This window comes from Anolis carolinensis, unplaced genomic scaffold (genome assembly GCF_035594765.1).
Source record: "Anolis carolinensis isolate JA03-04 unplaced genomic scaffold, rAnoCar3.1.pri scaffold_13, whole genome shotgun sequence".
NCBI lineage: Eukaryota > Metazoa > Chordata > Lepidosauria > Squamata > Dactyloidae > Anolis > Anolis carolinensis.
In genome coordinates, this window is record NW_026943824.1 from 8719397 (window position 1) to 8732479 (window position 13083).

A 13083-nucleotide genomic window follows, 5' to 3' on the forward strand; every position below is an offset into this window, starting at 1 on the left:
GAGCGGCGCCTCTGGGGGCGCTGCTTTTGAAAGCTCGCGGAGGCACAATGGGGCCGGCGGCGCGCCTCTGTTCCTAGGTGGGCTCGGGCGCGCGCCTCGTCCCTGCCAAAGGCTGCCTCCTTCCAAAGCGCCTGGCCTAGAGCAGGAGACTCTCCTGAAAGCAAAGCCGCTTTCTGATCCCCCCAAAAGCCCACTTTATCTTTCTTTTATTGAAACAGAAGGCCCTAGACAGCTCTAGAACCCATCATATCCAGGCAGATCATCCACAATATCTGCTCTGAGCTGGATAATCTGAGTCCACACTGCCATATAACCCAGTTCAATGTGAGTTTTATACAGCTGTGTGGAAGGGGCCAAAGTCGCATAAGCTATGGATAAATGTTTTCATCATTTGAGGGTTTCTAACTGTATTTTGTGATACTGTTAATACAGACATGGGCAAACTTGGGCCCTCCAGGTGTTTTGGCCAGTAGGAATTGTGAGAGTTGAAGTCCAAAACATCTGGAGGGCCCAAGTTTGCCCATGTCTGCATTAAAATGTGTAATTCTATTGCAATGTTTTGCGGTTTTTAAAAATTGCATCGGTTTTACTGTCAGCCACTTTGAGGCCCCTTCTACACTGCCATATAAATTCCAGATGATCTGCTTTTTTATATGGCAGTGTAGACTCAGATAATCCAGTTCAAAGCAGATGTGGATAATAATAATAATAATAATAATAATAATAATAATAGGCTCCCTGAGTCCCCTCGGGTGAGAAGGGCGGGGTATAAATGTTGTAAATAAATAAATAACTTATTTGTTTCTAATTCTGAACACTGAAAACTAGGAAGGAAAATAGGAACACTAAAAGAGGTTAGAACATATTACTCCTATTTATTAACAAATCAGAATCCCATACAGAAATATTTTGTACAGACTTAGACACAATAAAATCTTCACTCCATTTTCAAGTAAACATTCTTAATGGAACAAAATCCCAAAGTGATTTCCATAATTTATAAGTTAAACTGTTTTAAAAGAACACAAGCAAACTTGTACAACTCCTACTCACTTCAATGGGGCATGAGCAGGAGATGCTGCTGGTTAGCTGTGCAAAATAAAACACCACAATAATTGCCACAAATGTGCAGGACAAAAAAAATCTGAACTTGAAAATCCATTCCTTATGCATGCCATTAATATAAATTTGTTCTAATATATAAATGAAAGGTACCAGAAACATTAGTACAAATAAATAAAAATATAAATAAATTTGGCATATTACTGCATTTAAACATAATCAGGCATGTGTACCATCATTATTAATTGTAATAAAATGCACTTTTGCTTTATGAACAGTTTAGTCCAGTGCATATAAACCTAGGTTGAAAGATGCTGCTCAGATCTATGACTTTTAGTGTTTAAAGGCAACATTTTAAATTTAATGTAGGCATTTTCTATCAGATCTCCTTTAATACATGTTCAATAGTCAATTATTTCATTTTACTAAGCAATCAGGGACATGAGGGAAAATGTTAACATGATTTATTCCATCTCATAGAGGGCTAGAATCTCGTTCCAAATTTTTGTTGGTCGAGATTAGAGAACTACAAACTTCTTAACTAGGAAAAATGTCTGAAATACGTTCTGCTTGATTTGACCTAATTGATTTTTAATTCATCTAGCATTTGTTAACATGAACTTGTTGAGTCTATAGACTGTAATGGAGTGTTGTCCTTATAGGATTTAATAATCTATCTACTTAGAAGCAATCCCATTGGAGTTAAGCTGTATAACAAAATAAAGTCCAAATCTCATTGTGAACAAGTTTTCTAAGAAGTCATTTTCTTCTTCCCATGTTGTATTAAAATTCAGCTAAATGGTCTAGACATTTACTCTACTATACAGCGTAAAATGATTCTATATATAAATTACAGGGCTAAGATAAGGATGGTAGTACTTATCAAATCATAATTTAGGCTTTATGACATATCAAGTAGCATTACCTTTTCATTAGGCGTGATTTCCATCTAGAAGATGAAAATTATAAATGTCTTTAATAGTCAAATTCAAAGGACAGTTCTCAGTTATTAGAAATAATATAAATAAAACTGGTCAGGCAATCCAGTTGGACCACCAAAGCACTAGAATGATACATTATATCCCTATTTGCATTGATAAAACTATCCAAAAAGTCCAAAACCTTCTAATTACTAAATGTGCATGTGTGTGTGTGTACATTATAAATACATATTCCTTATGTAAGGAAATGCTGTTGGAAGTCATGGGGTTGCCTTGAAGCCACATGATAACAGCAACGACGACTACTATTGTAGTCTTACAGTCCAAAATTCCCAAAATGTTGGATTTTCCAAATTTATTGCAACATGTTTAGGAAGAACAAAACCCCTTTTTCTTTCATTATGAATTATCTATGAAAAGATTCAGGCTTGGTGGAAGTGTCTGCTTTGTCTCAGGCAATAACATGCCTGCTCTCCACCCAGATTTCCTACTTACTAACCTGCTTCTTTTTCCTACCACTTCCTCTTTTACAATGTGACAAATGGCAGTGTTTCTAATATAACCCCTACTAAATACATATATTGATGTCTGTGCCCTCCACAAAGCATCTACCTTCATTCCCCTTCAATTACGTTTCCCCTTGATTTTTGTTTTTTTACTAAACAGTTCTTATAACTTCTACTCATCTGCTTTAAATGGTTACAGCCATTAATTCTTCCCTGCAAAGTATCTTATTTAGGAAAATCATATCGAGTTTTTCATACTGGATGTTAGGAAGAGAGAAATGTAATAGATTTTTCTATATTTCCTGGGGGGGGGATGACATCTAATTTGCACATGTGGAAGTAACATTCCAGATTTTCAGAATATTCAAATGCACCCTTTTGAGGTTATTGTGGGCCTTTACATACTCTAAAAGGAATCCAATTTGAGGATATGGAGGTAGCTCACAGAAGTCCAGTTTACCACTAACTTTAATATGACATAGCAGCATTTTAGTGTCTTCCTCAAGTCTTTTGGAGACCCTGAACATCTTCAGTTACTCAGCTAGAAAGAGATACTTACTTCATGTCATGATAATCAGTGATAGAATTTCCAGGGCTAACAATTAACCAATAAATGGCTCAGGTTGCATTTGATCTATATGTCCAAAGATACAAAGAAGTCCAATGTTTGAGTTCACAGCTGTCATTGGCTATTGTGTGAAATTCAGTGCCTGGTCCCTCGAAGGCCATGTTTACAATTTAGTGCATTAGGTGGCTATTTTGGATAGAAAAAGGTGTCCATATCAAAATCTGTATGACTGCAATGCAGAGAGGAATTAGGCAAATCATATAGAACATGGCATCAGGGAGACCTAGAAACAAACTGGGGGAGAAAGAGCACTCATCACAAAACCCAAGTAATTACAGTACATATATAGCAAAATTCTGTTGTCCTAACAGAAAAAAAAATAAAATCATATTAGCTTTCTTTTGCTGAACAAGTAAGTAGAATGAAAGAACTACATGTCAATTCAATTTAAACAAATAATGGCACATGCAATTCTGAACAAGTGGTGCTGTTAAAGCCATGTATACTCTGTTTCTATATAACATTTTTTCATGTTTTGCTATCCTTGAATTTTACAAAGATGTCCTGCAAAATATGTGCCTCATTCATTTTAAGAGTCCATACAAACTGGGGAATTCTCTGGAGGTGTATGCTTCTGGAATACTTGAGGTTTAGAAAACAATATTTAGTGACAGCTCGACACAAGAACTTTACTTCTCTGCATGTCCATTCATGTCTATTTCTCAGTTAACAACAAACAAGTAATTCTGTGGGAAAATGGAGCTGTGAGTCAGGAATAGACATTTTTTCCCAATTGCTCCAAACACAGGATTCACTATAGTCGTGGTCTGTGCACAGACTAATTTGTATTTTGGTTATTTGTTTAATATACTAAAGGACAGACTGGTCTGACTGTATGCGATTCTGCCTTTGGAGACCTATTACTCTGGAAGTGATGATGAAATCTGCAATATACTAAAACACATCCCCGACTAGTGTATCTATGCATGTGTGTGTGTAAAACATTTGCAAACAATAACATTTAATATCTTTCTGCCACTTACAGTGGGTCAGGCTGAATGGTTTTGTTATTCAGTTGTGCGTATCCAAACTGATTTAGTATTGTAACCACAAGCATAGGAGCTAAAGACTGGGCTGGTTTTGTAAACAGGGCGTTTGTTCCAAAGACCATAGAAGAAAGTGGTGACCTGAAAAGTCAGCAGAGATTTTATGTTGCAAGCCATCAATGTGAATAAATTGTAAGATGTCATTTTACAGTAAAACAGACAATGGTTGAACAAGAATTAGAAAGGGAAAAATGCATTGGCCAGTTATACTCTGGTTTGATCAATTAACTTTCACTATGAACGTAACCATGACCAAGCTCGGATTCTGCATTCTGATTTTTCAAATCCTGATACAGAGGGTGCTTTTCTTATCAATAATGAAAAGAGCAACTCAGCTTCCAGAAACATATAAAGGTGTATCTTCTATCCCACAGTTCCCAAGATATAATTAACATAATTATTACAACATCTCTATATCGTAAGATCTTGAAGTGATGAGCACATAAAATCAGTATAAACAGGTTTAAACAATTTTAAATAGTAAAGCATTAAATAGTCTAAAAGAATATTAACCATGTTAAGAAGTTAGAACAGGATAAAAGGCTCAATGTATAAGGTTTAAGTTATCATCTTCAGTAGCATTTCTATTTTATATTCAGAAACTCCTCCTAAAACCTGTGTCGACTAAATTTGGCTGAGTCACCATTTAGTTCCATGTGTAAGAAAAGAAAAAGAAATAATGTGTAAAAGGGTTGATACAGAAGAATTCACCAGTAATAGTTTGCAGTGAACTCAACTCTTTGCTGATCTGCCAGTAGTCAGTAGTATGTACAAAATAATTTAGCATTATTATCTATGATAAATGTGTATATAAGGAAAAATACTACCTTCTTTTATGTTTTTTTAAATCTTCATCCACAATATCAGCCAAAGGCAGATTAAACAAACTGAAGGCAGCTTGAACAATTACCCTAAATAGATAGGAAAGCAGGTTAGATATTCATTATTCTGAAGAAATAAAATGTGTATATGAAGCATTTTAAAACCACAATATTTGCATAGTGTACCCTCCACAAAAATACTAATAAAACACAGAGCTGGAAATAAATATCAGGACTCAACTAGTTGCCAAAACAAACATTCCAGAACTGAACAGATAAAAATCCAGTGCACTTGAAATGTGTTAATAATTGCTTTTTCAACCCAAAATGTAGTTTGTTTACCTAATTTCCATACATTCCGCATTTGGATAATTATGGAATCTCACTGACTTTCATTTTAAGACAATTGCAGTTTGTTCTACACTTAAATTACATGGTGAACCTGTGTTCCTTATTTCCTTGAATTAATATTAAAAATAACAGTAAACAGATACAACAGTATTTAATACTAACTTTCCCAATGGTGTTAAAGTCTATTATTAATAGTTCTAATAATTACTATAAAAATTCAAGAGTCCTTGTAGTTCAGAAGTCCATCTATTCCAGCTTTCTACAACTTCTCAGGTGCTCTACCTATAATTTCCATCAGTCCCTAGATTGCCTGGCTAATGTAGGGATGACTGAATCTGTAGACCATAGGTCTGATCTCTCCAACCCGAAGAGTTTGCCATGAGTATAAACAACCAACAGTTTCCAGGAAATGCACAATCAGGATGTGAAAGGAACTTGTCAATAGTAAGGCCATCCAGATGAAAACGTGCAAACAAAGCATTTGTATATGAGTTTGTCTAATACCCCTTTAAAGGCACAGAGGTCTTCAGTAATATCTTCCAGGTAAGTTAGCAGTACTGTATAAAAAACATTTCACATTGCCAAGACTGGGAACAGAAACAGCCATCTTTACAGCCTGGCGGTGGTTTTTCTTCCACCATTCTAAGGCATAGTAAGCCACTGGCAATATCTTGCCCAATTCATCATTGCCCTTTTCTCAAACCCAGGCAACTTTTGAGCACATCTAAAGGAGCTTTCTGAAAGGTATTTAGCACGTGGAAAATACTTACATATTTCCTGTAAGATAGGCAGCCAGAAGGTAGTAGTGTTCTAGGCCTAGATAAAACATGGCAGCTGCAGCCATCCCTTCTAAGTAGAAGGAATATAGGACAATCTTATAGTAACCAAACTTCCGCAACAAAGTTTGACTGATGAGCACAAGGCACTGAAAGATAAAAGAAAACATTTATCTCCCTATAATACTGTAATCCCGCTAAAGAGATGCTAAATATTGCTAGCCATGCTTTACCTGGATTTTAATAATTAGAAACAAAGATAAAAATGTCACTTGAGAACATTGGTTTTTGCTCAGTAAATTGGCTCTCTAATATCTATATACTGTATATAAAAGGGTAATGAAATTTCGGCCTAGGACAAAACAACAAAACTACACATCCCAGAAACACTAAACTTGGCAGCACAACCCCTCATCCATGCCTCTACGTTCATACAACAAAAAGAAAAGAAAAATAAAGTCCTAATTAGAGGGAGAGGAAAAATTGTTTTTATCCAATTGCTGCCAGTTAGAAGGTTAAGCTCCGCCCACTTGGTCTCCTAGCAACCCACTCAACCCAGGGGACAGGCAGAGTTAGGCCTCACTTAGGCCTCTTCCACACTGCCTATAAAATACAGATTATCTGATTTTAACTGGATTACATGGCAGTGTAGACTCAAGGCCCTTCCACACAGCTATATAACCTATTTATAATGGACTTAATGTAAGGTAAAACCTTTACCCTTTACCTTAACTACCACCAATTCCTCAATACTTTATTTCCCATACCACCATACTTTGCCACAGCAACGCGTGGCCGGGCACAGCTAGTATCCAATATAATGTTCCAACATCAGGAAATACAGGCTCAGTCAGTAGAGGACTCAAGGACACAGTCAGGGTGTGCTGCTGGATTCAGCACTGCCTAGCATTTGGCAAGAATGAATTGCACATTTAAGACTAGTGACAGTGAGTCAACTGCACTGTCCAGAAATGCCTGAACTGACTATGGTGACAGACTGTTGTTCTTTTATTTCCACACCAAAATGACATTTAAGAATGGCCACGCAGTTCTTATCACTGCAAACACACATTCATGTGCAACTGCATCAAGTACACATACCGCTCACAGTCAGAGGCACGTAACGGTTGACAATGCAGACAACTGAATCTTCTCAGCTGTTTTATTGCATATATTTTCTAGAAACTCACATGATATAAATTCATTTCAAAATGTGAAAGGCAAATATTTCATCCAGTCAAAACTGCAAATATGGAGGAATGACTGTATTGTCTTGTTTTATTATTTAATACATGTGGGGAAATGATTTAATAATAATAATAATCATAATCATAGCTTTATTCTTGTATCCCATCACCATCTCCCCAAAGGGACTTACACAAGGCACAAGGTGCCTAAAAACAAGACATGAAATAAAACACAATATAAAATAAAACACATAAACATGTAGCAACGCCATAAAACTCAGAATAAAACAGCGCTCATCCATCAGTGGCGATAGCTAATGTAAACATGGACAGGTTGCAAACAACAGGGCCAGGGAACGGGAATAAGTACAGAGCTGTAACCATGTGACGAGGGCATGGGATAAAGTGCATGGGATAATAGATCAACTAGGGACTAGGCATTCTCAAAAGTTTAGTTAAGTATTAATTGTTCCTAGACCTTCTCCTTTTAAAAAAAGGATAAAATAAGTTTGTAGTATAAATGTATATGAATTTTAAAATATATGCTGGGAGAAAATGGGAAAGAATTGAAGCTTCTTTGTACAAATCCATCATGTCAAAAGACATATGATTACTGTAGAGGAGGAAGACAATAATGCAGAATTATTAACATCAAGCAATGAGAGGAATTTTCTAGGATTTAGTACATTTCCTTTTCAAGAGAAATAAAAATGAGTTTGTTTGTTTTGCCTACCTGAGGACAAATAAAGCCTGCTCCGTACATGATACTTCTGACAGAGGATGCAAGAACATCTTGGGGGATTAGATTATCTGCAAAGATCATCATGAAATTGTTGCAAAAGGCTAGGTGGAAGACTTGAAAGAAGTTCATGGTCACAAAAAGCAAGAAGTTTTTCTGGGTCATGATCTGCCTGGTCAACAAAATTATAGAATGCCAAGACAGAGACCTCTCAGTGCTTTCTGAAGCAACCCCTTCTGCAAGAGTCTCCTTTTGTTCATACTCAGTTGTGCTGTAGAGTCCAGTGTAGCACATGCAAGCTGTTGCGATAACTCCAACTAGAACTGTAAAGCCTTGGAAAGAGACAAAGTTCTCCATATTATCTGTAATTAAACCACAGAAAAGGATACTGGTAGATCCAACTAAGCTTGCCACCTGGTTATACTTAATCAGCTGGAGCCTACTTTCATGTCGAGTGGAAATTTCAGCAAAAAGCGCACATTGTGCTAGTAAAACAAATGTAAGCAGGCCGTCAAAAGCGCACAAAGCAACAATAAGATGAAGCCCGCTAAGCCAGTCATCATCTTCATATTGTTTCCAAGGAAACCAAGGAAGCAGAAAGGCCAAAGCATACAACGGAGCACCATACAGAATGGAAAACTGGCGTCTAGAGCAGCACGGTACTCTGGAGTTATCTTGTATATACCCAAAGAGAGGATCATTAATGGCATTCCAGATCATAAAAACAACCTAAGTGAAAACAGAATACAACCATGTGTTATTAAAATACTCCCCCTCAATTGCATCATTCAGTCACAAAGCATGCTATACACATGAGCACAATATAGCAAATAAATACAATGTGAAATGGAAATATTAAATGTGTTAATTAATTAAATGTGTTAATTAAATAATTGATAACTGATCCATTAAAAAATGATGTAGAAAAAAACATAGAAAAATAGTGAAATGGGGAATAGATTATGGTTTGGTGCAAGAAGTGAAAGCTTACAAGAAAATTCTGTATACATAATAAGTCATTTTAAAATTGCATCCTTCATCCAAGAAACTCAAAACCATGTAAGTAACCGCTTCCCTCTTATTTCTCCACAACATTCCTACAAGGGATGCTAATAAACCTAATGAATTTACAGATCCTTAAAAAAGGACTGGGACAGAATTGTAGATTCAGTAAATATAAGAGATGGTCAAAAAGAAAAAAACCCAGCATCTAAATTTATCAACGATATATGATGGCTAGAGTGACCATGTTAGGCAATATACTCAAATCAGACAATTATGAACATGAAAGGGAACTAGAACTAACTACAATTAAGAAAGGGAAACTTAAAAATTATAAATATTTGAAAGCTGACTACTGGAAATAAGCCATTTTGGTCATGATCATCTATATATATAAAAGGGTAATGAAATTTCGGCCTAGGACAAAACAACAAAACTACACATCCCAGAAACACTAAACTTGGCAGCACAACCCCTCATCCATGCCTCTATGTTCATACAACAAACAGCTCCAGCTACTCCAGAAAACGGCCAGGCTTTGAGACTGCAAGGCTAGTCACCTCTATTCCACCTGGCCAACAAAAGATTCCCATAAGCCACAGCAACGCATGGCCGGGCAAAGCTAGTGTCTTATAACATGATCCATTAGTGGTGGCTAGGTACAGTCTCAGCCAGCATTACAGCATAATTTTTGTAACATACTATTTGAATCTGAATTCAAAACATTTATCTACTGAGAAGCAAACCCCCAAACCCAATGTACCTGTGCTTGATGGAATGCGGTTTCTGAGATTTTGTATCGATTTAGAAAAAGTTTAACATAATAGAAACTGAAGATACTATTCATCATTCCAGCGCCCAATGTGGTCATGGAGTATGCCAGTGCATTGCGATGAATTCCAGAAATAAACTTCATTTCTCAAATGTAAGATCTCTGTTGTCCCTAGGATAAAATACATACTTGTGAAAAACAGTATAGATGCTTGTAATTTTTATCAATAGCTGAGCATTGAAATAATATTAGTAAGCCAGTCTTATACAGAAGTAAATCCTGCTTTCGGAGAGGTAACGCTTTTACCTGAGAGAAAACCTTTCTAGGGATTTTCAGGTCCTCCAATATGAGTCTGTGGCCAATTTTTGCTGGACATTGACCACATAAATGCACTGCAGGATCTAGAGATTCAGAGAAAGAGGATTATAATCAGATCTACAAAAGTCACACAAATGTGGAGAGCTAACTTATCTCATCATCCATTTGCCAGAGTAAACTTGTGATAATAGCAACATGTGCCTGTTAACATTAAATATTAAAGCCACAATTCAGCCAATATTTGTTGGCAAATACTATTGTTATGTATTGTGTTCAGTTAGGCATTGTGTTCTTCTCCTGTTAATATGCATGCACTTATGTGTATAAATTTATTTATTTATTTATTTTTCAAACTTATATGCCGCCACTCCCCTAGGGCTCAGAGCGGCTTACAAGAACCGGCTAAAATCAACAATTTATGTAAGCAAGTGAAAGCTTACATAACAATAAATGTAAGCAACAATAAATGTAAGCAAGTTTTGTGATCCTTTACTATGGACAATTTTTCATCATTTATGAATTCCTACTGTATGAATAATTTTGTGGTTTTATTGATAATTTGGTGTCAAAAAGGGGATTCAAATTTCTAGTGGGAATCTACAATAAGGAAGCCACAATAAATACTGTGTGACAGTTGTAGTAAAGTATTGACGTATATGACAGAACATAAGATTATGTTGGATTGTGATGTGGCATAATAGATGGTTTGGGGAGAAATGAAATTTGTGATACACATGATGTATGCTTTTAATCATCTCTCTCTTATTTGAATATTATGGAAGTGATGGAACTGAGTGCTTCATTTCAGGTAGATTAAACCAATGTTAACTTTTCCACTTAATCCCTATTAAAGGGATAATGTGTTGCTTCAATCATAGCGAATGTAATCAGACCACACATCTTTATGCACATTAATTACAATCTTCACATGATCCATAAGAGGGCAGCATTTCCTTATCTATTTGCCCTTGCTTCACTGTATGCTATGGGATGGTTCTGCATTTTGCCAGAGTTCCAAGGAAAACAAGCAAATAAGAGAAGTGTAATTAAGGGACAGGTGAGGAAGAACATAAGCATATCTCCCCTCAGTTTTCAAGATAATTTCTTCCAAAACTGGGATAATTAGTCCACAACCACAAGCCCATTTTGGTTCCAGCAGCCTTGGCTATAATAAGAAATGTTTTTGGGGGACAAGCTAAAAAAACTGCACAATATTTGGATTCAATCATAGGGTGTATCTACCATGTATGTATATGTATGTGTGTTTTGTGTATGTATATATGTGTGTGTGTGTGTGTATGAAGAGGGTCAAAGTTTTGCCTTCTGTGTCATAAAAATGTTATGAACATATAATAGCAGAAGTTGCCACAGATCATAGTCTGAACTATCCTATATGCCAAACTATGTTCAACATAAAGGTAAACGTTTTCCCCTGATGTTAAGTCCAGTTGTGACCAACTCTGGGGGTTGGTGCTCATCATTTCTAAGCCGAAGAACCGGAGTTGTCCGTAGACACCTCAAAGGCTGGCATAACTACATGGAGTGCCGTTACCTTCCCGCCGGAGCGGTACCTATTGAACGACTCACATTTGCATGTTTTTGAATTGCTAGGTTGGCAGGAGCTGGAGCTAACAGTGGGCGCTCATTCCGCTCTCGGGATTTGAACCTGGGATCTTTTGGTACGCAAGTTCAGCAGCTCAGTGCTTTAACACACTGTGCCACCAAGGCGCCATCGTTTAACCCAGGCATCAAAACCATTTTGGAAAAATTAGTTTTGTTTCGTGACCCATGATTTTAAAGCTGTTTTAACATCATTCAAGTCATTAAATTTGAGACCACGTATTGTCTTTCATGGGTCCAAAATGACAACCTATGAGCTGATGTGGTTTATTCAATGCAATTTTTCTGAATCAGCACCCCAAATAACCAAACAGAATCTAAAGTTGACCAAAAAACTGATTCGTAACCCACATTATCTGCTTTGAACTGAAATATTTGACAGTGTAGACTCAGATAACACAGTTCAAAGCAGATAACATGGCATTTTCTGCCTTGATATTCTTGAGATACAGGGCTGTGTAGAAGGGCTCAGTTTTCAACCCAAATGGCTCAGCAGATTTCCCAGGTTAGCCTACTTTTTTCAATGATACTGAGAGCAGGGTTTGAACTCAGACTAAAAACAATGTACAAGGCGTGCACTGTGTGGCATTTAGAGAAGTTGGGAGGCAAAGGTGGTCATCAGAAGCTTGATGCATTGGTTGCTAAACCATTGGTGCGATGGAGAAATGCATTAGAAGTCTTCAACAGACACTAAAAAAAACAGAGTACCACCAGGACAATTTATGCTTGGCTGAAAACTTCTGCCAACTATGGAAACTATTGTCCTTTGTGGCTGACAAGAAGAAGCAATGATTCAAGGTCTATTACCTGTGAAGAACCTTTCAGGGCCTTCTTCCAAGTCTGGATCCCACTAATGCAGGCCTGGGCCAACTTGGGCCCTCCTTGCAGGTGTTTTGGACTTCAACTCCCACCATTCCTCACAGCTTCAGCCCTTCTGGGGCCCGAGGCTGTGAGGAATGGTGGGAGTTGAAGTCCAAAACACCTGCAAGGAGGGCCCATGTCTGCACTCGGGAAGCCATTTCCGCGTGTATCCATTCTAAGAACGCGACACGCAACAACGGCGCGTGACAAAGCCCAACGGCGTCCCCTCTGAGGCAACGCGTGGGAAGAGGCCCCTCTGGCCTGGCGAGGTTCCCTTGGCAACGACCGCGCCCTCCCTCCTTCACGACGGACTAACCGTGCCTTCCGTCTCGAGCGTCGCTGAGGAACACCAGAGGCGGGCTCTCTCCCCGAAGCCGCATCCCCATTGGCCGGCCGCGCGGGATTGGAGGCCTGCCATTGGCTGCCCGGGTCCAGAAAGGAGGGGGGCGCGTT

General features: G+C 37.7%; 1 protein-coding gene across 2 annotated transcripts; it reads right to left on the reverse strand.

Annotated features, from left to right (window-relative positions):
• Positions 1-855: 855 nt before the first annotated feature.
• Positions 856-13080, reverse strand: LOC103281506 (transmembrane protein 180). Of its 2 annotated transcripts, none has more exons than XM_008123197.3 (8): positions 12947-13080; positions 10138-10232; positions 9823-10002; positions 8052-8786; positions 6126-6280; positions 5011-5094; positions 4121-4264; positions 856-3371 (listed from the first exon to the last, which is right to left on the reverse strand). In XM_008123197.3, exons 3-8 carry the CDS (start codon positions 9973-9975, stop codon positions 3248-3250), a joined length of 1395 nt encoding a protein of 464 aa, XP_008121404.1. In that variant the 5' UTR covers positions 9976-10002; positions 10138-10232; positions 12947-13080; the 3' UTR covers positions 856-3247. The 2 variants fall into 2 exon arrangements, with proteins under 2 accessions (XP_008121404.1, XP_008121405.1); XM_008123198.3 differs by lacking the exon at positions 12947-13080 and adding an exon at positions 12577-12937.
• Between the last annotated feature and the right edge of the window lie 3 nt (positions 13081-13083).